We start from the raw sequence: 27,408 nt of genomic DNA, 5'->3' as shown, positions 1-27,408 counted from the left end.
TAATATTCATACAAATCTAGTTACTTATGTACCAAGTCATATTTCCTTTGTGATTTATTATGTGACCATACTTCAAAAAAATTAAAACCATTTTCCGGTACTCACAATATCATTCGTTTGCTTGTTAATCCGGTGAATTATTCGGAACAATAGTTTAAATTGGAAAATATGATTTATAACTTAGGTTACATATATTATTAAAATGGAAACTGTCTTATATAATGTGTGCAAACAACATAAGAGTTTCCCAATCACTCTAAAAACATTTTAGAGTAGAACAAAAAGAAAATATAGAGAGATAAAACTATTTCGTATAGTATACCGTCGAAGAAAAATATGGGGATCTTCTTTCTTCATATGAGCTTTTTTTTTCAAGCCAAACCAAAACGCGAAACGCCAAAAGTCAAACGCGAGACACGGACAACATAAAGGAACTCTCTAAGACTTTTGCTGAAGCCAAACAGGGAGCCAAGAAGTTCCATCAATAAAATCAATGGACAAGAAAGACTCAACTTCTTGTTTGGTAAGCTCTTTGGCCCAATCAGATCTATGTTGCCTCTCAGCACCTGGTCCATGACACTTATACTCCGCATGGTATAAGTTCCTGATATCCAAGTCTCAAGAGTATTAGTATACACATAAACAATAAATTACTATGCAAGTTAGGTCAAAGTAATTAAGTAATAATGATTAGAGACTAACTGGGTCGAGCCATCGTAGCTCCAGTTGGTCCAACCGTTAGGAACAACGGTCTTGGACAAGTAAGTCTTAGCAAATATGACCCGAGAATAAGGTCCTTTGGCTCGTCCCAAGTAAACCTCATCGATTCCGTACACTTTGCCTCTTATGAACACATAACCCGTATTTTCCTCTGCGTGTTCCCTGTGGTGTGCTGTAATTGACCCATACGGTTTCACCCTCTTGTCCGAAATCACAAATATCTCACAATTCTGTAACGATTTTGGGAAAGAAAAAAAGAATGAGAAAAGGTTAAAATTGTGGTATATTATTGGCGGTCATCTATATGTTAAGTTATAGAGAATGTGTTAGTGGGAAAAACGTACGTTGAAAATGGAAGTTGCACGACCAAAGATGAAGTCGATGGAGCCTTGGATGTAACATTCATGGTAATAGTGTCTACCTTTGTTATCAAACAAAGTGTTGTGCAAGCTGTAGAACGCACAATGGTAAAACGCTACTTTATCAGCAGCCACAAACGCTGCCACCGATTGGTTCTCAGACGTGAACGCCATTCCGATTGGTGCATCATTCTGTACGTTAGGTTCATCACAAAAATTCATTAAGACACCAGTGTCATTTCGTAATATGAAATAAAAAAGAAAATCTACAATTGTGTGTGATACATACTCTGATGCTGATACCAAAAGCAACGAAGTGGTTAGCTTCGACTTTGAAAGTGGCTGAAGCAACATTGTCGACCGAACTTTGCGAAGATTCGATGACCGTTTTTCCTTTTCCATTACCTCTCATGAATATGAACGGCTTGTTCTCAGGAATGTGCACTCTCTCCCTTTTTTTTTCCAACAAAATAAAAATCATCAAATTCAAATTAAGAAATGTCATAAATATCATTTACATAATTCCATAATTGTACAGTGAAAATTCATCTTTGCATTCGATAACAATAGTAATACGTTCTAGATTTCTAAACTTGGTTATATATGTATGTTGTATAATATGGTTTGCGTGCGCATATGAAATATTGTAAAATGTTAGATGTCGTAAAAGCATGCGTACTTGTAGATTCCTTTACGGACATGGACGATAATCCAATTAGAGTTACCAACAGGGACAGCATCAATGGCTTTTTGAACCGAAGTGTAGTCTCCTTTGCCTTCAATATCGACAATTATCGATCTATTTGTTGCGATTTTTTCAGTCAGAAGGGGTGCGTCGAATTTCGTCTTTTGCATTGCTGATGCGTCCAAACCCCATACGGACATTACAACTATGCTTAAGACAAGGATCATTCCTGTTCGATGATCCATCTCAATTTTGGTTTATTTTTTTTTGGAGGAGGGGTTCTAGTTTTCTTTTTGGAATGGGGATGTTATAAAGAGATTATATTGGTGAAGGAAATGGTTAAATTTAAGAAAAGAGGTTTTTAAATTTAGGGTGTTTGGTTGTGTTTGTTTTGTTTTGGGAGGTAAGGGATTTTGGAGGAAGAGATGGTTTTTTCTTAGGGTTTTTTTTTTTAATTTATTTTTAGACATTTATTATTTATTATTTATGGACGAAAATACTTTGAGGAATATTTCTATCTTTGGTAAAAAATAAAAAAAGAAGATTGTTGTGTACTGTATATATATAAACCATTCATTTTCCACAGAAGTTCGAATTTAAAATTTGTCGACTGATCTACATTACTATTGACTCTTTTTTCATTGTTTTATTTACTAGTGTTGTTTTGATAGTCACATTTTTTTTTTTCTTTTACAATGCTCTACACTAATATTGGTTTGGCTCCATACCGGTTGTCATGTTCCAATGTCCGAGAATGTTCATGGCCTTATATATATATAGGCTAGAGGGTCCAATCTGGCATGGTATATACTCACGCGCTACAGATAGGACTTAGGAAGGTGCTAAGTGTTAACTATGCATCTATAACCAATGTGGTACCAAGTTACCTACAAGAACTTACTTTACTCACGGGCCATGAAAATCTCAAGAAAAACAGCCAAGTCCACCAATTAAAAATCAAACATATCTCCATGATTATATACCAAAATCATAAATGATATTTTCTTAATAGATTAATTAAGCGTTCTCTCTTTATATATAGCCATATAGGTTACAGTGTGAAGCATGCTTTGTGGTTAATTCTCCATAAGTTATGATAGAACTTTAAAGTTGGTCAGGGTCACCTGAGAATGTGAACATGAACTTGCCAGTGTTTATCGGTCAGGTGGTCGAATCTTCAAAAGCTAAGGTTGCAGCTAGTTTTTCGGACGGGTTTTACTCCAAATAAGCCATCGTGGTATTTCGTAGCACTCCATCTTGAATTGATACACTACAAGAAATAAGGTAGATAACATCACTTATAAAGTACAGTCTGATATTGTTAGATTATGCATTGTTTTCTGCTTACTTATGGTATCTAAACCGTGGGATTGACCAACTTTTGATGTTAGGATGATTGAGTTAGAGATGATATCGAGATTTTGTCATGGTTTATAAATTTTGCACCAGTAATGTTAGATCGTTTTTTCTGGTATGAAAGGTTCGTAAATCGTAATAAAATACGTTTTCGTTTGCAAAGATTTATGTTAATCGAGGGAAAGAAAAAAAAAACAGGAGGTCTATAAATTTCAAGTGTACAGTATTCACATGAGATGTTAAGTATTAGTCGTTTTCAATGTATTAATGATATTGAATTTGGTAAAATAAATTATTATAACTGTGATGAGGTAGGACCAATATATTCGATTAAAGAAAGGCTATTTAATAAGGGATATATTTTGTCTTGAACAAGTCCAGAAAGATCAGAATAATGAGGAATGGGGTAGCACAGAAAGAAGAAACCCAACATTAAGCCTTCAATGTTGTTAATTGTAAAATTTGATCACTACAGTGATATCCATTGCAATTACGTACATCATATTTAAAATTATTTTTAAAACTTCAAATATGTTGAAATATACAACTTTTTATTAATAAAAAGGAGAAAGTATAAAGAAAGTAACATTATGCGGATCTGGGGAAAATAAAACGTAATTGGAAAGTTTTTAGGATAACGAAGGGAAATAGTGAAGTCAGAGTTCCCACGTTTGTAAAAACAGCTAAGGATATTAATTTCACCGAAAATTCGTATTAACTATAGTCTCACCAATACGACTATTTACTCGTCTTTTTCTAAGACCCTACACTCTTGTGTGTGTTACTTTTCTGTTCGGTTCTTTTTCTGAATACATATTGATTGCGCTCCAATTATTTTAAATCTTAAAGATAACGCTTATCTGAATTCCTCCGAAAAAAATAAATATAACTAATTTACGTTTCACTAAAACAAAATGAGGAAAACAAAATTTCCTGCTTTCTTTTAGTCTAACCAAGATAATAAAGGGGGCGTACATGTCACATGTGTATGCATATGAATAAACAAAGGCATACGTGAAATCAAACCTAACTGGTCACATTATGCATGCATGGTGCTTTAATTTACTCATTCTCTGTATTGTCTTAATCTTAATCAACTGTTTCTACTTTGCTCCTACCTATAACCATTTATTGAATCAAACCGGTCAACTGGTTCACTACTTTCTTTTAAACCAAATGCGAGATTTCAATGCTCATGCACTGCAACATCATAGTAACATCGATAGATTCGATTGCGAAATTGTAAACCAAACTTAACCGGAAATATATTAGTCTTTAATCTAATACCAATTTTGGCCGGTATCTATGTTCAGTTGACTTTTTAATAACGAATGTCACATTGGTACAGCGAAATTTCAATTACGTTCGCTTAGAATTCGAATGAATCAACCGAAGAAATCGAGATAAATAAGAGCAGCCGGTATAATGTGGGTTCCGTATCTTCCCTTAGGTTCGTCATACCAACATCCTTTACATAAGTAAACCTAGCAACCTGTATCGTATACATGAAATCGTGGGGGTAAACCAAACTTAACCGAAAATTCGAGAACCTATCGGTTAAAATCAATTTCATGTCTTTTTTTCTTTAATAGTAGTCAGTTGGGATTATTAATGTCACGTCCCTTGCTTCGGCTTCCTATATATAGATACACATCCAAAGGCAGATATACGAGTCATCGTCTCTTAAAGTACCGATTTTGATTAACTCAATTCTAAAAAAAAAAGAGCGAGAGAGAGAGAGATAGAGAGAGTGATGAAACCAAAGAGCAAAGCTGCAGCTTCTGCATCGTGTTTTCTTGTCATGGTCATCAGTTTGTTATGTAGCTGCATTAGTGGCGATCAAATGGAAACTAATTATGAAGGCTTATCTTACAATTACTACGAGAAAACATGTCCAAAACTCGAAGATATCGTGAGATCTTCGATTTCACCAATGTTTATACTTGATCCTACGTCTCCTTCAGCCTTGCTTAGGCTTATGTTTCATGACTGCCAAGTTCAGGTTCTCTATCTCTACATACCTCCATATCTCTCTAAAATATTCTCAATTATGGCTTTGTTTTTAACTCAAAAGGGTTTAGTTTACAAAAGGTGCTTATTTATCATCTTAAGGATTTGATTTACACTATTGAGTGAATTAACAACACGAATGCGGTAATGTCGTCTTTAAAGTATGCCAAACTTGGATATTGGTAATCTCTATTTTCTAATATATTTTCTGACATGAATTTTATTTTATTTTCTTTTAACCAAAAGATTTTTTTTTATTTTGGTTCTATATAAACGAACAAAATTTGAGATGTTTTCTATATGAACGTATATTGTTGTTAATGTAGTTAATTTATTGGGTTTTGCATGTCATCCATAAATTTGAGAAGGACAACAAGGCGCGGAAAAGTTGCTAAGACCACTTTAAGTAGTTAAACACGTCACGGTCCATTGTGGACTATATATAGGAAGCATGAAGTAACTTTTGCCATGTTAATGCGCGTCATATCATAAAATCATTTATAATAATGGTATTGTAACTAGATTTAATTTATAGCTTAGGCTAAATAGTAAAACCATTTTCACTAATCGGATACATAGAAGAAGAAGAAAATGACAAGGATCAGTTGATTTGGTCGAGAGTCTTGAATATATTATACAATCCCTTAATTTTAATTTAATCTAGCGATCCATTAAACTTAAACTACGTACATTCATGAGAATCAAATAGTTTTGTATTTGTACAAGTCACAATTTCGATAGTATTTTAGAGAGATCTAAAAAAAACTAAACTACGAATTTACTGCATCTCATTAAATTGTCGGGGAACAAATGGCTACTGCATTTTCACAGGGCTGTGACGCATCGATCCTAATCGAGCCAAGTGGGGACCAGAACCAGTTCACAGAGATCTATTCAGCCAAGAACTTCGGAATCAGAAAGAGGGAACTGATTGGCTCAATCAAAACCTCACTGGAAGCCGAGTGTCCCAACCAAGTCTCTTGCTCTGATATCATCATCCTCGCCGCAAGAGAAGCCGTCGCTCTCACGGGTGGTCCACTCATCTCCGTGCCATTAGGAAGAAAAGACTCTCTCTCCACTCCTAGCAAACACGTGGCTGACTCTGAGCTTCCTCCCTCCACTGCTGACGTGGACACTATCTTAAGTCTTTTTGCTGGCATGGCCATGACCGTCGAAGAGTCCGTCGCCATTATGGGTATACTATACAACATCATCTATTTTCTTATATTCTTACAAGACTTTATCACTTTATATATCTATCCTGCATGGGCTTAATTATCTTATGTATAACGAATTATTGGGTTTGCATTTTTATTTCTTATAATAATAAGTAATAAGACTTTTGGATCATGCATATTTTTTTCATATAATTGATAGCACTTGCTTTTGTTTTTCTTTTGTTTGCATGCAGGTTCACATACTTTAGGAGTTACACATTGCAACAACGTACTATCGCGTTTCGATAACGCAAACGGGACGAACGCTAACATGGATCCACGTTTTGAAACGTTTTTGCGAGTTGTATGCCCAGAATTTTCTCCATCCTCCAAAACTGCGGAAGCTACATTTGTTCCAAACGATCAAACTTCGTTGACCTTCGACACGGCTTATTACGATGATGCCATAGCGGGTCGTGGCAATCTCAGAATCGACTCGGAGATTGGAGCCGACCCACGTACACGCCCTTTTGTAGAAGCGTTTGCGGCTGATCAGGATCGTTTCTTCAACGCTTTCTCTTCTGCGTTTGTAAAATTGTCTTCTTACAAGGTGTTAACCGGGAATAATGGAGTGGTTAGAAGCGTGTGTGACAAGGTTTAGGTTGATGTATATTTATTATTATCAAATGATGTTCTAACTCATTAGTAAAAAATATTAATTAGTAGTGTGAATCATATTATATATTGATACATTGTTTCGAAAATTCATCCAAAATTATTTAACAACAAGACATATTATACTAAACTAGTTAACATTAAGGTTAACCAAGTCTTGAGATATCATAGAAACACAAAAAGGAGAGGTCAATACCATAAACAGTATACCGTGTTTTTTACGTAAAAGGCGTCTTAATTAATTTATAGCTCAAACGGAAGATCATAATCAGTACTGCCCCAAAAGGAATTTAGTGCTATCGCCGTTGTTATCACAGTATCACTAACCGTCCCAAGTCACTAAACTCGCTGATGAAAGCGACAACGGTGGATCTTACTACATATAGGTAACAATATATATCCAATCAGATGACCAAAAAAAATAGAACAGGACCCAACTTTTAAATTTGCTTGAAGGACGATGCAGCAGTTCAGAACTGGCCACATTGATCATTAATAACAATTGAAAAATAAATATGACAATACAAACCCTTCGTCTTTTATTGAATCTTTTTCCAAAAATATAGGCTCTATCTGATAGATTTTCTAGAGTAACAAGTGGAATTAAAAAGAAGAAAAAACTAGAGGAAAATAAATTCTAGGGGCTAATGTTTTCCTCATGAGTTTTGTAGAGGATATTGTTTTTTTCTCTCTCTTATTAGTTATTCCTTTCTTTAATGTTTTCCAACAAAAAAAAAAAGATTGAAAAAACGCACCTTGTTCTTATTTGATTGATGCAAACAAAATGAATATAGAGTAAAACCTAGTTATAATAAAATAATTATTACGCTAATAACTGGTTTTACTAAAGCTCTGTAATATTCATCAAGGCTCTAAATGGTGACCAATAATAAGAATGAGGAAGAAAAGAATTAATAGGAATAGAATATATAATAAGAATATAGTTTTCTTTTTGTTCCTCTTCGAATTTGGTGGGAACTATTTTTGTTATATTGTTCCCTAGTAAAGAAGAAATGAAAAGGAATTATATGTGTAAAAAAGTTACTTGTAACAAATATTGACTGTTTAAGATTGAAGGATGAATGAGTATAAAAAAAATTCCTTTTAAATGGTGTATTTTGTTTGGAATGAAGAGGAATTCAATTGTTCTTTTTTATTCATTGGTCACCATTTAGAGCCCAAATGTGTTTGGTTGTGCTAGTGAAGTCAGAATGCTTGATTTAGTGAAAGGTTGATTTGAAGTTTGAACTTTGAACCATATAGCTGATTAAGGAATGAAATAAATCGCTGAAAAAGAAAAGAATAATCATATTTTGCATGCCTTAACTAACAATCGTATATTCGTATCTCAAAAAAAAAAAAAGAAACATTCTTATTTATATATCTTTTGACCATACCATTAATTACCAAAAGTGCTATATTCAAAATATAAGAATATATGACGTCGTTTCACTATATAGATACAACAAGTGTTCTAAGAAAACAGACAGACAAACAAAAGCAGTGTTAAGAGAAGGTTCTAGATAGTTCTAGAACGTTAAGTATTATGATGTATATTCAGAGAATAAAGTATATGGTAAGTGTATCTATAGAAATATATGATTCGGGATTTGGGTATCACGTTTGTAAGAGTGTATATAAGGCTTATGCCTAGGTCAAGAATAATCATACAGTTTTCCCAAAGCTCAATACTACTTTACAAGCAAAAATGATTTCTCTAAAACAGCTCATAGTTCTCTTCATAATGACTATGTTCACAAGTGCAACTATATCTCGAGCACAGACAACGACGACAGTGGTGATGTATAATGACCTTGGAGGTGGTTTACCTCTACAATACCATTGTAAATCGGGGGATAATGATCTCGGAGACCGGAGTATGGCACCAGGTGGATCATGCTCATTTAGCTTTAAACCTGATATCTTCGGCCGTACTTTATTTTTTTGCAGTTTTAGTTGGGGGACCGAATCGCATTATTTTGATATCTATGTACAAAAGAGAGATAGAGAATTTGAGAAATTGGGATGCACACACTGCGAGTGGAAGATACGCAAGAATGGACCTTGCAAGCGTAACAAAAACACCGGAATGTTTGATGTTTGTCTTCCTTGGAAATCTTAATTTTTTGAAACTATTTTATTAATTATATCAATGTGTAACTCTTTTTATTTAATTAATACCACAAATGGTTTCATTTAATATCAATACTTCCCCTTTGTCAACTAATAAAATAAGTTTCATTTAAGTTAAATATAAAAAAAATCATAAGGAAGTTTATATGCATGATAAGGGACTATATATAGTGAGCTTTTGTTAAACTAAATTTTTTTAACCATATAATTGAAGTGTAAATATCAAGATAAGACATTAATATAATCAAACATTGTTACATGCTAAATACATAACAGATATTGGATATTGATCGAAATCACTCGCACATTCTTAGTCTCATAAGCTCTCGAGGATCATTGGGGGCAAATGAAGTTGCATAAAATCGGAAACGGATATGCCGAAGAGAAATATTTGGAAATGTGGAAACAGGTGTATATATATGTATATATAAAATTTGTATTACAATTTTTTCAATTTCTGTATTTTAATCAATACTGATTAAAAATTTGATAATTCATCTTACAAAAAAGTTACTACCAAGTTTATGATTTGTTTTTTTTTTTTTTTGGGCCAACAATTGTATAGTGAAGAGGTTAAGAAAATGGTCGGACAGCTAAGGAAGATCGCTCTCCTCATCAGACAAAAAATTACAAGCGAGAATTTCTTTGTTCCTCTGCCACCGGACAGGACACGTCCATCATCGCCTTCCACTAACCTGCGCTTGACCACCTTATCCTGCGCCTGCATCTTATCCTGCGCATCTTCCCTTCCATTAAGACCTAGGGTTTTCTCTTTCTCTCTCTCCCATCATTCTCCCCCGATCTATTTCCATTTCATTTCATCCTCCAAATCCCGCTCCTTTTTTTTTGTTTTGAATCGAAACCCTAAAGGAGTAACCCCGAGTCTTACGGTTCCGGGATTGGGTTTTGGGGTTAGGGTGGGGTTTCTGAGAGATGTTGAATGTCAGGTTCATTGATGAATCTGTTTTCTCTCTGCTTCAAGCCATTCGGGCACATCTGCGATAACTCTGAGGCCGGATCGGGTGGCGTCTCAGGCGGAAGCGGCGGTGAAGGCAAAGACGGACTTCTCTGGTTCCGTGATCTCGGTAAATATTGCGGCGGAGAATTTTCCATGGCTGTGATTCAAGCCAATCAGGTACTCGAAGATCAGAGCCAGATCGAATCCGGAAACTTCGGTACATTTGTCGGCGTCTACGACGGCCATGGTGGTCCTGAAGCTGCTCGTTATGTCTGCGATAATCTCTTCAACCATTTTCGAGGTTCGTAGTTATCCTTTCAATCTCTGCAAGTGTTAAATCTTCATTTCCACTGTGATTCGTGATCGAGCTTCAGTAAATTGAATGGGGTTTGTGGGAATTACATAATCTAGACGAATTCGTTGACTAAATTCTGATTTTTTTCTTGGTTCAAGTCTCGTGAACGAATATGGTGATTGGTCAACAAAGTTAGGCACTTTGACTTTGAATCTCTTTGGGGATAATTAGACTTCCATTGCGCAAAATCTAATTGATTACAGAAAATTGCCACAAAAAAATCAGTACGAGTATGCTCCTCTTTTTCATATACGTTATCTGTGTCAAGTGTGAATCATTCCCGGTTCTGCTAGATTGTGCTTTGCTCCATTTTCTGTGGTTTGCCATATTTTTGCTATTGAAAGCGTTTGCTTGAGGGTACTTGGCTCTAGCATTGATGATGGAGTGTCCTGAGTTTTTACCAGGCTTTAGCCATCTCTAGGAGCGCAATGTACATTTTATGAAAGGAGGTTGAGCCTCTCTTATGTTGGGATTGCTCAGGCTTTATGATTATGCAGAAATATCAGCGGAAACACAAGGAGTTGTGACAAGAGAGACGATACAAAGAGCCTTTCATGCGACAGAAGAAGGATTCGCTTCTATTGTGTCAGAGCTGTGGAGTACGATGCCCAATTTGGCTACTGTTGGCACTTGCTGTTTAGTCGGAGTGATATATCAGAACACTCTTTTCGTGGCAAGCCTCGGAGATTCACGGGTTGTTCTCGGAAAAAAAGGCAACTGTGGCGGACTCTCTGCTATCCAGTTGTCGAGCGAACACAACGCCAACAACGAGGATATTCGTTGGGAACTCAAGGACTTGCATCCTGATGACCCGCAGATCGTTGTGTTCAGGCATGGAGTTTGGAGAGTTAAGGGCATCATTCAGGTAGTTTCTCATTCTCTCAAGCGCTTTCATTCTACTGTTACTTTCTCAGAGGAAAAAAAAGAGCAAATTTAGACATAACTAGGGACACATGTTCTACTGACTTTCATTGCAATGAGTTAAACAAACGTCATTAGCACCTGCAGTTTAGCACTGTCATAGAAGAGTAGGGTTTAGTGCTTAAGAAAGCTGATTCAATGCCTTATATTGGTTTTCTTCCTTTTACTCTTGCAAAATTTTGTCATGGCTCAAGTTGGTTCTGCTTTTAACTTTGTTTCCGTTATTCATAGTATTGGCTATAGCTGATTCTTGGCGTTTGTTTGAATTTGTACGTCTGGCTTCTCTATTATTCTTTTACGGGCAGAAAAAAAAAAACTCTTTTTTTCTAGTCTTTTAGTGGTGTCTCTTTTTTTTTTCTAAGTTGTAGAGATCTAAGAATTCCAAAAGCTGTAGAGGTTGCCTATTGCTTCGACTCAAAACAACTCTTTGTCCATAATTTCGATAATTGGCAAGTCATGAGGTAATTTATAAGTAGGGTTTCTGATGAACACTATGCGTTTTCACTGAACAAGCTAAAATATTCGTCTTGCCTTCTTTATGATGTCAAGTTACCAATGATTATAAGGTTTACAGTGTAGGTCTAAGGTAGTGAACAAAGAATTTCTAGTAATTTTTGCTATTTTAACTTTGGTTGTAGGTTTCGAGATCTATAGGAGATATGTACATGAAACGGCCAGAGTTTAACAGGGAGCCAATCAATCAAAAGTTCAGACTTGCAGAGCCAATGAAGAGACCGTTGATGTCTGCAACCCCGACGATACTATCTCATCCTCTGCACCCTAATGATTCGTTCCTCATATTTGCATCCGATGGTCTTTGGGAACATCTGAGCAACGAAAAAGCAGTTGAGATTGTTCATAATCATCCCCGCGCTGTAAGTTTCAAACAGATTGTTGACTTGCCGTGGTTAGTAGTTTTCCCATAGAGATTTAAGGTTTATTGATTGCATCCGGTAGGGGTTTCTGGTCTGGATAGGTTTCAAATAAGAGTTAAAAGTCATAAGTTTCCCTAAGTTTCCTAATTATTACTTCTTGGAATGTATAATTGATTTTTGGCGCTGTGTCTTCTTGTGTTCTCTCATTCTCTTCAGGGAAGCGCAAAGAGACTGATAAAAGCGGCTCTTCACGAGGCAGCGAGGAAAAGAGAGATGAGATATTCAGATCTAAGGAAGATTGACAAAAAAGTGAGGCGCCATTTTCATGATGACATCACAGTAATAGTTGTGTTCTTGAACCATGACCTCATCTCCAGAGGCCACACCAACTCAACTCAAGACTCACCACTCTCTATCCGGAGTGCTCTTGAACACTGAAAACATAAAAAAAGAATTACAAAACATTTTAAAAATGTTTCTTCCTTCTCTTACTTGGTTATATGACTTTTGCCTAGAAGGTAATAAGAAACTGGGCAAGTTCTGAAAAAAAAAAGTGAAAACGACATCTTACGTAATGAGTTGTTGTATTAAGCGGCTTATAAAGTCTGCACAGTTCTGTTCTGTTGACTAAAGTTTCTTGTTCTCAGTCTTTTCCAGTTTTTTGTCACGTGCCTTTTTTCTTTTTGTTAATGTTTATCTTTTATGCATGTGACAGTAAATCTGTAGTAACATAGATGTACTGCTATAACCAAACCATATGTAACTTCATCTTTTCTAATAATAATATGTGAAATTTTTGCAAAGGATCATTACTTTCAGGTCACTCAATTATACATTAAGGTCAAAAATGCTATTCAACACTGGCTGTTCTTTATAGATTAAGGTTACTCAATTAAGGCTTCGATAATGATTTCTTTCAAAAGTGGAAAGAAATATGCAGCTGTTTATTATATGTCTGAGGTGTGCATGTCTAGGATCTTTTAATCATTGATTTGATAGTGCATTAGTACTTGCAATCGCATAAGAGCAGTCGCACACTGGAACAATAGAACACAAACGAAATAATACCATTATATATTGTTGTTGTAACTCTTTAGAAGAAGAAGGGAGAAGAAGAAGGGAGAAGAAGACAAAAGAGAAAGATCAAGCAGCCTTAAGGAACCTCAAGGTCTCATCAATGTGTTTCTCAGGCTGGAACTGATTATTATAGATGAGCTGAACGACACCGTTTTTGTCAAGAACATAAGTCTGTCTCCCTGGCAACGCTCCAAACAAGTCCCCTGGTACTCCCCAATCTTTCCTCACCTTATTCCCTTCGTCGCTCAACAATGTGTACGGCAGTTTGTATTTGCTTGCAAACGCCTGCAATGTTTAAAAGTCCGGAAAATGAAAAAAAGCGGTTTTAAATACCGAAATCAGAGAGTCTTTTTGTATGTCTTACCTTGTGAGAAGCAGAGTCATCACCACTTATACCAATGACCTCTGCGCCGGCCTTCTTGAATTTTTCGTAAGAGTCTCTGAATGAACAAGCCTGTTGTACAAGTGAAACCATTTAATTACACAAAACTAAATACGTAAAGGAATGTGGTTAAGAAGAACGTAATAAGAGAACCTGCTTGGTGCAGCCAGGGGAATCATCTGCAGGATAGAAATACAGAACAACAGGCTTCCCTTTAAACTTCTTAAGGCTCACCGGCTTTCCGTTCTGATCCTTTAGTGTGAAGTCTGGTGCAGCCTGTCCCTTGTTAACCTGTTAAATATACATCACACCCACACAGATAAGTTTAAAGAGTGTCCCGAATTGGCCTAATGTAAGTTGGCCTTTGATGAACATGTTCATGAGGATTCTAGTATATTGGTTAATTTGAGGTCTGTGCAAGTTTGGTGTCTTCAGAACAAACCCTGATTACAAGTCTTTTTTAATTTGGTTTTCGGAATCTGTCTTTTTTCTGCACTACACTCGAATTCAGACCCAAAGACAATGTTTCTTCAACACAAGTGGGTTGCGGTTTAAAACTGAAAACCAATAACATACATACAGTAGGAACTAAATCTCAAGCATATACATTTTATACTTGCATGTTCTTCACCATAACTTAATAACTGCTAAAAGATTTAAGTATGCAGCACTTAAATCGTCTAAGCAGAAATAATGAATCACTCAAGATAATTATGTATTTACAAACAAGTTGGTCTGACAAAGCACCTGATCCTATAATTCGTTACCCGATTCTAGCGAACAAAGATTCTATCAATCGAATATGGGCAAGATTCGTGAAATGTACCTTGGCAAAGATTGAGCTTTTCAGAGAAGAGGAAGAGAGGGGAGAGAAAGAGGAAGAGTGAGAGAGTCTGAAGCCGAAGAAGTTAGATTCTGATGATTTGGTGGGAACTGAAAATTGGGTTTTGGTGTGAAGGGTGTTTCTGCGAGGGAGAGAGTGAAGGGTGGCGTGATTAGAGAAAGTGAAAGAAGAAGAAGCAGCCATTTTTTTTCCTCTACAAAGTTATCTCTCACTACCTCATGCACTTAGTTCAAGTAAATAAGAAGAAGAAAATCGAAGATAGGGAAAGATTGGTGACTATTGTAACACGTCAATCTGTTTTCAGGTTCGAAAGTTGTTTTTGTTGATGGGCTTTTGTATTTACAGGGCTTAGTAAAAAGCCCGTGTTTATAACCTTGGGTACTTTTCCAGTATTTTATCACGTGACTTAGTCTTTTCCAGTTTTTTGTCACGTGCCTTTTTTCTTTTTGTTAATGTTTATCTTTTATGCATGTGACAGTAAATATGTAGTAACATAGATGTACTGCTATAACCAAACCATATGTAACTTCATCTTTTCTAATAATAATATGTGAAATTTTTGCAAAGGATCATTTCTTTCAGGTCACTCAATTATACATTAAGGTCAAAAATGCTTTCGTTATATTCTAGGCAAGCCCTATTCAGCATTTTTATGTTAGCGCTTTCGATGAAACATAGCAAGGCAAGCCCTCAAACTCAGATCATTTAATAGATCAGAATAACAATTACAAACATTCTGGAGTTACAAACAGAAAAATCAGATTAAGCTTTCTAGGCTGCGTTATCCATCAAAAAGAAGTTGAATGTCAATCAACAACTCAGAGCCCAGTGCATATTCATCATCTTTTCTATTCTTAAAACTTCGAATTATACGATTCAACCAAAGAAACCAAAATTTTAAAAACAAATATTAGAATCCTCAGTGTAAAAATGCTTATAGCTTTTCATCAATAAATAAATCAGGTCTCAAAGATTTCATGCCATCATAGGATCCTCAAAACAAAAAAAAAAAAAAAAAAAAAAAAAAATCGAGACTTCCGATAAAAACCAAAGGAAACATACAAATAACGCGAATATAAAACGATAGTAGATTATTAGATCTAGCACGAGCTTATTCGCTATGCCTGATTCACGTAGGCGAAGCGACTCAACGCCCCTGCTAAAATTTATCGCCTCTCAGAGCAAAATTGATGAAAGAATCATCCCATAGATATTGAAATTCTATGGGAAAATCAATCAGAGGGGCGAATCCAATCCGGAAAAAAAAAAAACAAGAAACAAGAAACATGTACTAGCGAGAGAGATCGAATCGATTTGCTTTTCCTCGCCGGAAGTGTTACAAATATATACTCATGGATTTAGGAATTAGGGCTTCTCTCGGCGTAAAGCCATAAACATCAAAACAAAATGAGCCTTCCTTAATAATATATTAGTGGGCCTTTATTTCATTATAGGTCTGCAGGATACCCATAAGTCCATAACCTTGCAGTCCCGTTGGAATCTAATTTTGGCCCATGTCTATTTTCAACTTCTTTCTTCTTTTTTTGGCAACCTTTTTAATTTTGTTTTTTAAATGAAAAATGCGTAGACCTTTTTAATTTTGTCTTAAGACCTTATCAAATCAAAATAAATTTCCTTTAATAATACATTATATATTATGTCTTCATAGTCACAACTTTAATAATATAAGTTTGCTATGTAAAATAAGTGTATTATTTACGCAGAAATTATCCTTTCAATTATCTTATTGATGTCTACAATGCACACACAGACACACTACCTAATGTCAAATGTAAGGTCCGTATGACACATCAGTTACACTAAATACAAACTCATAGGTTTAAACATAGATTTTAATGAAAACGCCATTGTTGTTTTTATATTAAACAAATAAATATTAGTGATAAGGAGGAGATAATTGTAAATAAGAATAACAATAAATTATTCAACAGGATAGTGCACATCACATGGGGGGAGAGAAGGAGAACGACAGTAATTTTCGTGTTCATGTATAAAAATGAAAATGCGATTCTTTGCCTTCCTTTGTTATATTAAAAAAAAAAAAAAGGATTCGTCTTCCTCTCCACACCCTTTCTGCCACCTCATCTCTCCCACCATCTTCTCCGTTCCGTTCCGTTCTCAAATCTCTCCTCCAAAAGGTAAAATTAAACCCCTTAATCTTCTCTTAATCATCTCGCGACTACCGATCACTTTCTAATCTCTTCCCCGTTTCTCCGTCTCTGGATTTTCGATTCGTGTTTTACAGATCCTCGATTCGTATCCAACAGTTTCGAGTTTTCTCTGATTCTGATCCGATCGGATTTTTTTGAATTTTCTCATTTAATATTAGATAAAAAAAAACTCGCTGAGATTTGACCGGGGATTAATGGAGTCGGTGTCTCCGGTATCGAATCAGTTGCTTCAGCCGACGACGAGCTCCAGCTCCGATCGCTCTCGCCGGAAACGGAAGAAGAAATCGCCGCCGTCGGTACCTTCGTCTCCGTCTCCATCGGCGTCGTTGCAGAAATGGAGATCGGAGAAGCAGCAGCAGATCTACTCGACGAAGCTGGTTCGTGCTCTAAGGGAGCTTCGAATCAGTCAACCATCATCATCGTCGTCTTCGATTCCCGGAGGAGGTCGAGCCGTTCGCGAGGTCGCAGATAGAGCCCTGGCGGTTGCGGCAAGAGGCAAAACACTGTGGAGCCGAGCGATACTATCCAAAGCCGTGAAACTCAAATTCAGGAAACAGAAACGGCAGAGAATCTCGAATCCGGCGACGTCACCGGCAATCACCGGAAGTATCCGGTCAAAGAAACAGAGAGCGACGGTTATGAGGCTCAAGGCTAAAGGTTTGCCAGCTGTACAGAGGAAGGTGAAAACGCTGAGCCGGTTAGTTCCCGGTTGCCGTAAACAAACTTTACCGGTTGTTTTAGAAGAAACCACTGATTATATAGCTGCGATGGAGATGCAGATTCGCACCATGACTGCGATTCTCTCCGCCGTCAGCTCTCAGCCGCCGCCGCCGCCGCCGCCAGGTCATGAAGGGGGACAAACACACATGCTTGGTTAGTTGGCCAAACTGTCCTTTCTTATTTTTTTATCAATTTGAAAAAGAAAAAAAAAAGTGTTTCTCATTATTCTTCACTGTATTGTCTGCTGTTTACTATTCAACCTCTCATATCGTCATTTTAACATTCCATGTATATCCTTTTTCTTGAATCTCTCTGTTACTAAACAATAGTGCGACGACAAAAAATAAAATAAAAGAATAGGACAGTGATTGAGCTCTGTAATCGTAATAAATTTTCAGTTTATTGATAATCGTGGAAGCATATTTGAGCTTGTGATTTGGGTTTTCAATGTTGTTAATCTAGATAGCTACACATTATGACAAATCCGATTTAAATGTTTGGTTAAATAAATGATATATATATATGGAGGCAAATGCAGCAATTGGAAGATATAATTAGCTATTTTGTTTTGTTATGTTTGAAGTTAGGTTGTTGATTGGAATTGAATTCTCTTTGTTTTGATCTGTTATGACACTTATAAGACTGTTTCTTTTTTTCTTCTTTTGTAAATGGTACTGGGTTTATTTGGTAGTATATGGTTAGATTTGGAGATGCAAAAAAAGTAAAATAAAAAAATCTAGAGAGTTAACACAATCACATGGCTGAGGAAGACATAAAGACATGAATATGATGATGACTCACATGCTCCATTCTAAAAAGAGAGTCTATAATCGACCACTGTATATTTTTTCGCCAACTATTTATCACTGATTTCGCTAAAAATAATTACTCGGATAAAAAAAAAGTGAATAAAAAAGGCACTAAATCTTCTTCTTTCATTTTGGTCGGCCAAAAGGCACTGAATTTCGTGAAACTGTTAGTATTATTTTTGGAGGAAATGCAAATTCATGAAACATAATGTTGTCTGACACATGTCATGTGGCTTTTACATTATCTCCAACTTTCAATACTTGTTCAAAACCTTTAAACCCCACCAACACTTATATTTTTGTTGCACATGTGATGCATTCAATTGTGTAGACAATGAAATCTTTCAATAGATATACTTCAGAAGAGATGTAGCAGAGAAATCATGTTAATCAGTTAACAGTATAATCTGATGACAAAAATAAAACAAAAAAAAAAGTTAAAACTTTGAGGAATTAATTAAAGATTATATTTTTCTATAGAATTGAAAAGAATCTTACTAATAACAAACAATTTAACAAGAATTCATAAACTTTATAATATTTCGTAGCTTAGCTTACAATATACGTATTTATATAATATTGAATAGGTGCAATGTGCGTAGATAAGCATAAAATATTGCGTACCTCGACATTAATATGAAATGAAAACTAACTTTGGGTTTAATCTTATTGATGGTTATCATAAAACTATTCGTAATACGAGAGAGGAAGGACAACCATGTGTTCGTCAAATTAACTTGTGTCCACCAAAACTAAAGAAACTGAAAAAAGAGGAGGGCACATGGATTAAATGATTTTTGCCGTGGTCGTAGACTCTTAAGTGTGTATAATGTCACCATGAGCTTTAAGCTGCCTTTTGTTAACCTCTTTATAATTTGATTGTCAATAAAGACTATTTCCAATCACTTTTTTTTGTCAACTATTCGAGTCACTTAATTGTCGGTTTAGATTCACTGTATACATACACTTTTCACGATCATAAATTTAGCTGGAAGTGTTCATTTTGAAAGAGGCATTTAAAAAATTAAAGATTATATAAACTACTCTACAACATATAAAAATGTACAATGCTGCAAAATAAACTTGCACATTTAAATTTCAACAGAATGGTGAATTACTGTAAATAAGTTGATTTTATATCGCGTGCACAGAAATGAACCACAGTTAACTTCGTGCACACAGTAGTAATGTATATATGCATAGTCGATCTTAAAGCATGATTTTAGACATTTAGTTATACTTTAATTTATTAATAAAGATGATTTCTTTTATATATATACGAAAATGCACAACAAACGTTATATCGTGTGTTATTTGATAGATTATGGACACTATTATATTTATCAAGATGGTTCTTGTTCCGCCATGACGGTGGCCTGTCGTGTGCCGCTTTCCGAACCATACACGAGCCACTGACCACTCTTATTCGCACGTGAAGCACATCACCTGTTGGACCACACGTGTGCTCTCAGATTATCCGCTTGCTTTTTAATTTAAATCTACTATTCACAACCGGCAAAATAAAACACGTCCAATTGAATCTTGTTTTTTACGTCCAACTAAATCTATATAATGCAGACTTTTTCAAAATATAGTCACTCTGTTTTTGTTGTTTTATTTTTGTCAACAACATGGTCACTGTTTTACTTGTGCACTGGATGATATATTTTCTTAGGAAACTATGACAATTTTCAGAGTAAAGTTTCAAAAAATATATGGTTTTTACAAGCCTAACGTATACGACAAGAACAAAACGTTAAATTCACAACAAGAACAGATATAAACAAAAATTTAAATTGAAAATGTCGATAGGAATTATGCTACGTCGCTTGGTTGCTGTATTGAAACAAGAGATGGGCATTTCTCTGCTGTCTCATCTCTATCCACGACAAAGTTTGTTGGGTTGTCAAGTAATAATCTTCATTACTCTATTTCTTGTTAATATTTAGGTTTTTTTTTTGTATATCCGCATTATTCTTCACATTTTAATTGTCGATATGCAATTCAAGTTATTTCATATTTGTATTGGTTTTTTTAATATATATATATATGCATGTTTTTACATATTTTCAGGTACATACATATTTTTGAATACTATTTCTTCTCGGAAATTATTTTTATTAAACAAGGTCGACTGTCATATAATGTTGTCTCTTACGTCTTACCTCTACAAACAGTTTTTTTTTTTCTGTTTTGGTGGTTTTATGCCAATTGACGTTTTCGCGATCATGACGATACATTCTTACGTGAACCATAGGCGGGCAATTATTAACTATGCGATGCTGAAAATCGATGACTACACTATAAATCAGGACTCTAAAAGTCTAAACAATCCGTCTAATATAGTATTTGATTAGGTTTTCTAGTAATTCACCCCCCCCCCCAATTTTATTGTTGGGTGATCTTACAATAACGGAGTTACATTTACATCTAAATCAAGTTGGTGTAAGTTAAAAGTACTTGTTTTGTTATATAGTTCGTCTTAGAGACGCAGAAGTAGCAAGTAAATTGGCTAACAATTGTAATGCCATATACTAATATCGTACTAGGTGATAATTTAATTTTTGATCCATCTTTCCAAGGCCTAAAAAGGCAATCTAGCACGAGGTGCACACGCTACGATAGTAGTGGTTGTTCTCAATATCTATCTTTTAAGAAAAGGCACTACTTGAAAATCAATAATTGAGTGGCAATTAGATCCATAAAACTTGATTATGTTCGAATTAATCATAATCTAACCTTGATTAGTCATAAATTGACTTTCTAGAAACATGCGCCCGCAAGGTGTTGAATTCTTCACTTTTTTGTAGTTTATAATTTTACAAAGTTTTTGGCAGAATGGAAAAAAAAATTTCCATAGTCATCTCATTCCTTGGGCTACGAATGCTCATGCGATTTGTGTCCGCTGCTCTATATATAAAGGTTTGGAATCCCACAATCATCACTTCTTCGAATGCTGTTTAACTGCTTCCATTTGGTTTCCTTTTGCAGCATTTGTAAGGTATCAGCCGCGCTTACAAGTTTGCTAGTACTTTTTAAATGGATTATAAAGACTCCTAGTGAAAACAATTTTAAAATCTCTAAGTTCTTTTCTTTTAAGATACCGTTTACGTAAGTATGGCGCGAGCACAACTCTCAAAATTATTTATTTAATATCGTATTATTCATCTATCTCTTTTGCTGATTTTTAGATAAAATATAACTATTAACTATCCCTAATAACAAAAAATAGTTTTTTGTTATTCCAATTATATTTTGTGCTTTTCCTCGAGAGCCTAATTAGAGAGCTTGGTTGTAGTTGCGGTTAATTAGTACTATAAAGTTTAACATTCATTTAAAAATTTAGTCAACATTTTAGAGTGAAGGTTATAACATTTAACAAAGTTTACATGGGAGTTATAAATTTTAACACTCGAAATTCGTCATTTCCACCACTTATAAACACACTCATACAAAATTATTACCGTTTTCTAGTAAAATTGTTTTCATTTTTATTGAACCCTAATTGTTGCCAACTTACCAATAACTAAATCAAGAAAGAGAACAGAAATCAGTTCGGCCAAAATATTTAGCTCTAATATTTATACAAGCTAGGAAAAGCAGAAAAGAGACTTGTTAATTTTTCTAACACACACAAAAGAGAAAAACGTTGTCCCACAGCTCTTTAAACGCACGTGGGTAGGACCCTGGCCTGTCTAGTTTTCCAAAAAGCCGTAGAACACGAAAATAACAATTTATTATAACTGAGATAGAAAAAAAAAACTTTTATCAACGAAATAAACATTATCAATATCACAACAACGTCAACAACTAAAACTTCCAATAAAATTTGCGAAAAAAAAAACTATTGGACAGTTTAAAGTTTTTCCCCCTGATGGAAAAAAAAACTATTTAACCCAAAGTATATAATAATTTTTTTTCATGCTATTAATAAGCAGATTTCTACGTTGGGCCTAAATGTTAAATAGAGTATGATTGTTTGAAGTTGAACAGATTATTTAAGAGAAGGACCTTTGGGAGTGGTGTCCTTTGGTTCCTAGGAGCTACTTTCTTGGTTATAGAGATCTTTGACGTCTGCTTAGCAGCTTTGATCACGAAAAGCTCTTGTTAGAGCCTTAGAGGCTCCGGTTCAGATTCAGGGAGTGGCTACGGTTCAAGGTAGTGTAGTGGTTCTGGTGTGGTGGCGGAAACGGAGGTTCCAAACACTTATGGGCCAGGTTATGGAAGTGGCTCTAGATAAGACTATAGTATATAAAAAGAGAAATGATTTAATTTCATTTTATTACATTTGATTGCAGCATTATGCATGCAAATTAAGACCATGGAAACAAGAAGTTACAACAGAGATACTTTGAAGATAGAGACATAAACCTTATTTAGACCTTATTCATGCATTCGCTAGCAAACGTTATTGGTCATGACACTTAAAAACAGAAGGAAAAGACACCGTAATCGAACATAAAAGCACACATGTGACATGGTCGGTCTGGAATCAGTTAAGGGACTAAACTGAAGAGGCCAGAGACGATTTCGATGATGTTGAGGCCGCCGGCAAAGTTGCTTCCGACGATGTTTAACGGTGCGGTGAGGCTTCCGCTTGTAGGGAGGCTGGCGTTGCAGGTGGAGAGAGGGGTCGTGACGAGGATGTTGCAGCCGCCAGAGAGGAGTGTAGGAAGCACATTCAAAAGTTGGGTTGTAGGCAACGAGAATATTCCAGCAGCGTTCGTAGTCGTAATTGAAACATTTTGCCCAGCACACCGGAGCACAATGCCCGCATCTGTTTGTTTGTTTTAGCCGTATTAGCTTAAGCATATATTATGCATTTACAAATTTGTGAATATTCATTTATTTTCTTAGTCCGTACTACGTATAGGTATAAGGGAGTATATGTTAATTTATATTTTTGAATCTATAAATTTTAGTGTACACACAAATAGTATCGAACGTGAACATAAACAGCTACCCCAGAATCACATAATTCTACGTATACAGTTACATATTGCTTCACAATATTGTTGGTTATATATACAAACATGTTACCAGATATTTCTAATATCTGTTAAATTAGCTGGTGTTTAAATATATGTGATTTAACACAAATTTATGAATCCAATAAAAGACACTTTTTTTTGGTGTGTGTGTGTGTGATATCATTTGTAAATACTAGATAACATATACCTACAACAAAATCGGCTCTGGTTTGTAGAATCGATGCAAATTTTGTTGGGCCGGTTTTGCATGATTGATCAAAAGAGAAAGTAGAGACTGTAAAGTAGAAGAATGGAATAACTTACTAGGGAAAGGAGGAACGGAAGTGGCATTACTGGTAGAGACGGTGCCACTGATAGAGCACCTGACAAGCCCTTGGATATTGATGACATTGAGAAGGCCGAGAAGCCCACCAAGTCCACCAAGCCCACCAATCTGAGCCTTCGCCATTGGAGACACCACAATAAGACACATCAAGATCAATGAGAAGGTTATGTTCTTGTTCTTGAGCATTGCCATCGTTTTAGGATTACAAAAGACAATTGTATATGAAACTATATATAGGGGGAATGCTTTTTTTTTTTCCCTTTGTGTTGCTATTGGTTTTGGAATTTGGATGTGATACACTGTCTTCCCCTTGCGGCCTTGCATCCCTATTTATAGAACAAGTTTCATAGATCTCGCCCCTCCTATTTAATTATTTTGCTTTTATATTTTTTAAGTTAGTGATGATGCATGCGTTTACTTTGATTACAAGAACACTTCCATAGGTTTGATCGTGAATTCGAATCCTAAGCTATTGTAATTTCAACTGTGTATAGTAACATTCTATTTTATATTATTTGTCCATATTAACTGACTCCAAGAATATTTATGTGATTTTTTTTCTTAAAGGCATATCCTTAGAATTGTCGGGTATTGAAAAAAAAAATCGATGTTTTAAAACTGAACCAGTCGTAAATCGTAATCGTAAGTTCGAATTCATGCATGATATTTTTACTGAGTTTTTGGGTTTGTGTAAGTTTGGAGCTAGATAAGAAAAAACATAACTATAACTCTATAAGTACTAATTTAATTAACATAATTATATCAGAAAAAGCTTGGTCAAGAGAAGAGATGGAAACCACATGCAACGTAAAGAGAGATGAAGAAAAGAAAAAAATATTGGACTAAGTTTTGTTCAAAAACAACATGAAGTTTTGTTCAAAAACAACATGAAGTTTTGAAATCCTTAAAGTTGATTCAGAAGCTCCAACTACTTGTAAAATGTAGACCACCATTCGTGCTTCTCTTTGATCTCAAACGTATTGAATTCCTAAAATTATATATGGGTTTGTCAGATTTCATTGTTATATGCAATCTAAGAGGTGAGATCTTAATTGTTTTTATTGGTTGATAGTTTGCGAGAATGCATCATGTTTAATTATGATCCTTTTCTTTAGTTTTTATAGTGTCGGTACATATTCAGACTTCAGTGACATCCATTTGGCCATCTGGGGGTTTTAGTTTTTATGGTATTATAGACGTAGGAGTTTTTTCGTTAACAGATCTTTATTTGACAGAAAAAAAAGAGAGTTTTTGGGAGTTGTTTCGTTAATAATTTAGTCGAAGGGTTTAAAAACAATCAAAGTTACACAGAGCAGATCCGCCATCCAACTTGTGTCATAGTCTCATAGATTGGTCCATTAAGCTATTTTTAATATTCGATTTTGAGTTGAATCGCTCGTTTTTAAAGCTATCACAAAAAGTGACCTCATATGTAAATGTGAATAAAATTCTACTAAATTCCACGGGACCAGAAAAAGATTCATCCACATCACGGTTAGTCGTCTCCCGATCAAGTTGGCAACTTGGTACGATGAGTGCTCGCTCAATCAGTGTTTGAAAGACATTACATAACCCTAAGAAAGCCACTCGGTACGTGTAGTAGTTCACTAACCAAGAAACTCAAGTAAGTTGTAATAACAAGACAAGATTTTTTGGAAATATGATTTGTCCTTACCATAATAAAGGCTGTAGTGTATTTTTGAACTTGTTTTCGTTCCTGGTTATGAATCCAAATTAAAATTAATTATATGTGGAATATATAAGTATATGGTTTGGCATGTTGAAAGTTGAATTATGCTTAATTTTGTTATTCGTGGATATTTTTGGTTTGTGTTGAATTTGGCAGAATTTTTTCAGGCGTTTGCTTCATTGTGCTGTTGGGTATTGGAGAAGAGTACTTTCGATTTTCATGTTCTCTTGTAATTGTGAAAAATCATATGGCTTATTTACCACTATGCCATCTTATAGTAGATATGATTATCATATTGTATGTCTCTTGTACATATTGTAAATAAGTTGTAAGATAATGTCTTCAGATATACGATTTGGAATTTGTGATTGAATTACCAATTAAGCTGGTCTCAAAGAAGTTTAAACTCTTTGAATCTTTGTGATCCAATATCTAAATACAAAGATCCTTCTCCAGAAAACTTACAGCATGCTGTTACGTTGTTGCAAAACTCTCCCCTAAGAAGGCTAAAATTCTTGATGTTGTCAGCTGATGCAAAACAAATTAATGCATTTTCTTTTTGAACGAAACATGGTTCATTATCTTGCAGAACTCTAAAGTTGAAAGAGCTAAGATGGTTACTCTTTCGAATGGAGAGCCATCACTCGGACAGATTTCTTATAGTTAATGTGTTAGAGTCGTCATCGTTCTGCTTAACTTATAACATCAAGTCACCAAAGAATAGATTTGTCATTTTGTTATAGTCCAACCCCGAATACGATCGATGAGAAGGGAGTGGGGGAAGGAAATCAAAGTACAAAAGATAATTAAGTTTGAAGCGTACCATATCACTATATCATCAGAGGTTTAAACTTTAATGGCCGAGTCATGAGAATATGAGATCCAGTAACTAACAACTCACCATCGATCAAAGACACGGGTGAGTTTCAGATGCTAATGTTTATTGAAAGAAAATCATATGACTGTACGTTTGAGCATAAAATAGCAGTTTGCCGCTTCTTTTGCCACAATAACAACAAGGGACAGTTTTATATGCGGAGAAAGGACGGGTGAAAAATAAGAACGGTTCAAAACATTTTTGTCATCTCAAAAGTTTCAAATATTTTTGAACTTAAGATAAATATCTGTTGATAAAAAAAATAAAAAATTTAGTTAGCCCTGAATTTCATAAGCTAGCCCTATTGGTTTTTTTTTTAATAAAAAAGTAACCAATAGACTCAATACGAATGCAGTATAGTCAAGTTTGGACCTCGTTTTGCATAATTTTGGATGGTAACAAGAAATTCGAGTCGAAGACCCAACCACAAATTCAAAACTAACTCTCTCTCTCTCTCTCCCTTAGATGAAAAAAGGTAGAGGCCACGTACTTGAATAAGTACACACAGAAGCACTTAACGAATATTTTACCATGTATTGTGAACATTTTTTTTCCAAATATGATAATACTTAACATTTCCAAAATGTTGGTTGATGGATCTTCGATACGTTAACACGTGTCTATTAAGCTTATTTTCTCTATTAAGAAATTAGACTTTATAGATATGAGCCATGACGAACACGACACTTGTTCCAATATTATACATCAATTAAAATATAATTTGGGTTGATATTGGAGGAGTGGCGATGGCAGTATCATCACCAAGAAGAGCACTAAGAAATTGCAGGCCCACTTAGCTCACACCATTGTTCACAGTTCACACATACTGGTCAAAAAGAAGCTACTGGAATTTACGTGACTCTTACGCTTCCACTATTCTTGGTTCCTTATAAGTACCTACTCAGACCAACATTCTCTACCACCAGTAAATCCTACATTACACAGGACTTCTCGAGCTAGCTTTCTTTCTTCTAAAACGTTCACAAAGTAAAATCTGTTTATTAGTGGCTGATTTGCTTGGTTCTTATAGTTAAGAAGTTATGAGAAGAATGGGAAGCCTCAGGTTATTAGGAGTTACTTTCTTGGTTTTAGTTGTTTTTGACGTTTGTTTAGCAGCTAGATCTCCAAAAGCACTTGGTAGAGGTTCCGGTTCAGGCTCAGGTTCCGGATATGGTTCAGGCTCTGGGGGAGGAAGTAGTGGAGGAGGAGGTGGTGGTGGTGGTGGTGGCGGTGGCGGTGGTGGTGGTGGTGGGGAAGGATCAGGTTCAGGGAGTGGCTACGGATTACGCATGCCTCT

General features: G+C 35.4%; 7 protein-coding genes and 2 non-coding genes across 10 annotated transcripts; 4 read left to right on the top strand and 5 right to left on the bottom strand.

Moving 5' to 3' along the window:
- Window positions 1-22: 22 nt before the first annotated feature.
- Window positions 23-2,036, bottom strand: LOC18024442 (probable pectinesterase 67). The gene is made up of 5 exons (XM_006406710.2): window positions 1,759-2,036; window positions 1,369-1,531; window positions 1,065-1,271; window positions 703-950; window positions 23-604 (listed from the first exon to the last, which is right to left on the bottom strand). The coding sequence occupies exons 1-5, from the start codon at window positions 2,007-2,009 to the stop codon at window positions 439-441; spliced, it is 1,035 nt and encodes a 344-aa protein (XP_006406773.1). The 5' UTR covers window positions 2,010-2,036; the 3' UTR covers window positions 23-438.
- A 2,758-nt stretch (window positions 2,037-4,794) lies between these two features.
- LOC18024441 (peroxidase 29) lies at window positions 4,795-7,045 on the top strand. Its single transcript, XM_006406709.2, has 3 exons — window positions 4,795-5,122; window positions 5,962-6,325; window positions 6,542-7,045. Exons 1-3 carry the CDS (start codon window positions 4,874-4,876, stop codon window positions 6,946-6,948), a joined length of 1,020 nt encoding a protein of 339 aa, XP_006406772.1. The 5' UTR covers window positions 4,795-4,873; the 3' UTR covers window positions 6,949-7,045.
- Window positions 7,046-8,670: 1,625 nt separating this feature from the next.
- Window positions 8,671-9,084, top strand: LOC18024440 (S-protein homolog 2). The gene has a single exon (XM_006406708.1). It carries the CDS (start codon window positions 8,671-8,673, stop codon window positions 9,082-9,084), a length of 414 nt encoding a protein of 137 aa, XP_006406771.1.
- Window positions 9,085-9,857: 773 nt separating this feature from the next.
- LOC18024439 (probable protein phosphatase 2C 42) lies at window positions 9,858-12,854 on the top strand. The gene is made up of 4 exons (XM_006406707.2): window positions 9,858-10,354; window positions 10,906-11,273; window positions 11,968-12,204; window positions 12,421-12,854. The coding sequence occupies exons 1-4, from the start codon at window positions 10,036-10,038 to the stop codon at window positions 12,640-12,642; spliced, it is 1,146 nt and encodes a 381-aa protein (XP_006406770.1). The 5' UTR covers window positions 9,858-10,035; the 3' UTR covers window positions 12,643-12,854.
- Window positions 12,855-13,182: 328 nt separating this feature from the next.
- Window positions 13,183-14,774, bottom strand: LOC18024438 (peroxiredoxin Q, chloroplastic). The gene is made up of 4 exons (XM_006406706.2): window positions 14,490-14,774; window positions 13,817-13,954; window positions 13,646-13,735; window positions 13,183-13,566 (listed from the first exon to the last, which is right to left on the bottom strand). Exons 1-4 carry the CDS (start codon window positions 14,688-14,690, stop codon window positions 13,348-13,350), a joined length of 648 nt encoding a protein of 215 aa, XP_006406769.1. The 5' UTR covers window positions 14,691-14,774; the 3' UTR covers window positions 13,183-13,347.
- Window positions 14,775-15,261: 487 nt separating this feature from the next.
- Window positions 15,262-15,354, bottom strand: LOC112089044. The gene has a single exon (XR_002900856.1). It is a non-coding gene; the product is annotated as a small nucleolar RNA snoR118 (small nucleolar RNA).
- Window positions 15,355-15,422: 68 nt separating this feature from the next.
- On the bottom strand, window positions 15,423-15,498 carry LOC112089033. The gene has a single exon (XR_002900845.1). It is a non-coding gene; the product is annotated as a small nucleolar RNA R66 (small nucleolar RNA).
- Window positions 15,499-16,530: 1,032 nt separating this feature from the next.
- LOC18024437 (transcription factor bHLH147) lies at window positions 16,531-17,796 on the top strand. 2 transcript variants are annotated; one of them, XM_006406704.2, is made up of 2 exons: window positions 16,531-16,666; window positions 16,858-17,796. In XM_006406704.2, exon 2 carries the CDS (start codon window positions 16,894-16,896, stop codon window positions 17,575-17,577), a length of 684 nt encoding a protein of 227 aa, XP_006406767.1. In that variant the 5' UTR covers window positions 16,531-16,666; window positions 16,858-16,893; the 3' UTR covers window positions 17,578-17,796. The 2 variants fall into 2 exon arrangements, with proteins under 2 accessions (XP_006406767.1, XP_006406768.1); XM_006406705.2 differs by having other exon boundaries at window positions 16,549-16,666; window positions 16,774-17,796.
- A 4,682-nt stretch (window positions 17,797-22,478) lies between these two features.
- Window positions 22,479-23,842, bottom strand: LOC18024436 (phylloplanin). Its single transcript, XM_006406702.2, has 2 exons — window positions 23,523-23,842; window positions 22,479-23,005 (listed from the first exon to the last, which is right to left on the bottom strand). The coding sequence occupies exons 1-2, from the start codon at window positions 23,734-23,736 to the stop codon at window positions 22,725-22,727; spliced, it is 495 nt and encodes a 164-aa protein (XP_006406765.2). The 5' UTR covers window positions 23,737-23,842; the 3' UTR covers window positions 22,479-22,724.
- Window positions 23,843-27,408: the final 3,566 nt, after the last annotated feature.

This window comes from Eutrema salsugineum, unplaced genomic scaffold (assembly GCF_000478725.1).
Source record: "Eutrema salsugineum unplaced genomic scaffold, Eutsalg1_0 scaffold_13, whole genome shotgun sequence".
Lineage (NCBI taxonomy): Eukaryota > Viridiplantae > Streptophyta > Magnoliopsida > Brassicales > Brassicaceae > Eutrema > Eutrema salsugineum.
Note: the sequence above shows the minus strand (reverse complement) of the source record. Positions and strands in the feature narration are given on the sequence as shown.

Coding starts and splice junctions, on each gene's coding strand:
- LOC18024442 (XM_006406710.2), bottom strand. CDS start 2,009: ATGGATCATCGAACAGGAATGATCCTTGTCTTAAGCATAGTTGTAATG. Junction 1,272..1,368: donor CTTTTGGTATCAGCATCAGA/GTATGTATCACA, acceptor CCTAACGTACAG/AATGATGCACCAATCGGAAT. Junction 605..702: donor AGCTACGATGGCTCGACCCA/GTTAGTCTCTAA, acceptor CTTGGATATCAG/GAACTTATACCATGCGGAGT.
- LOC18024438 (XM_006406706.2), bottom strand. CDS start 14,690: ATGGCTGCTTCTTCTTCTTTCACTTTCTCTAATCACGCCACCCTTCAC. Junction 13,955..14,489: donor AAAGCTCAATCTTTGCCAAG/GTACATTTCACG, acceptor TATATTTAACAG/GTTAACAAGGGACAGGCTGC. Junction 13,736..13,816: donor CCCCTGGCTGCACCAAGCAG/GTTCTCTTATTA, acceptor CTTGTACAACAG/GCTTGTTCATTCAGAGACTC.
- LOC18024441 (XM_006406709.2), top strand. CDS start 4,874: ATGAAACCAAAGAGCAAAGCTGCAGCTTCTGCATCGTGTTTTCTTGTC. Junction 5,123..5,961: donor TTCATGACTGCCAAGTTCAG/GTTCTCTATCTC, acceptor GCATTTTCACAG/GGCTGTGACGCATCGATCCT. Junction 6,326..6,541: donor AGAGTCCGTCGCCATTATGG/GTATACTATACA, acceptor GTTTGCATGCAG/GTTCACATACTTTAGGAGTT.
- LOC18024437 (XM_006406704.2), top strand. CDS start 16,894: ATGGAGTCGGTGTCTCCGGTATCGAATCAGTTGCTTCAGCCGACGACG.
- LOC18024439 (XM_006406707.2), top strand. CDS start 10,036: ATGTCAGGTTCATTGATGAATCTGTTTTCTCTCTGCTTCAAGCCATTC. Junction 11,274..11,967: donor GAGTTAAGGGCATCATTCAG/GTAGTTTCTCAT, acceptor CTTTGGTTGTAG/GTTTCGAGATCTATAGGAGA. Junction 12,205..12,420: donor TTCATAATCATCCCCGCGCT/GTAAGTTTCAAA, acceptor CATTCTCTTCAG/GGAAGCGCAAAGAGACTGAT.
- LOC18024436 (XM_006406702.2), bottom strand. CDS start 23,736: ATGGCAATGCTCAAGAACAAGAACATAACCTTCTCATTGATCTTGATG. Junction 23,006..23,522: donor TTCCGTTCCTCCTTTCCCTA/GTAAGTTATTCC, acceptor ACAAACAAACAG/ATGCGGGCATTGTGCTCCGG.
- LOC18024440 (XM_006406708.1), top strand. CDS start 8,671: ATGATTTCTCTAAAACAGCTCATAGTTCTCTTCATAATGACTATGTTC.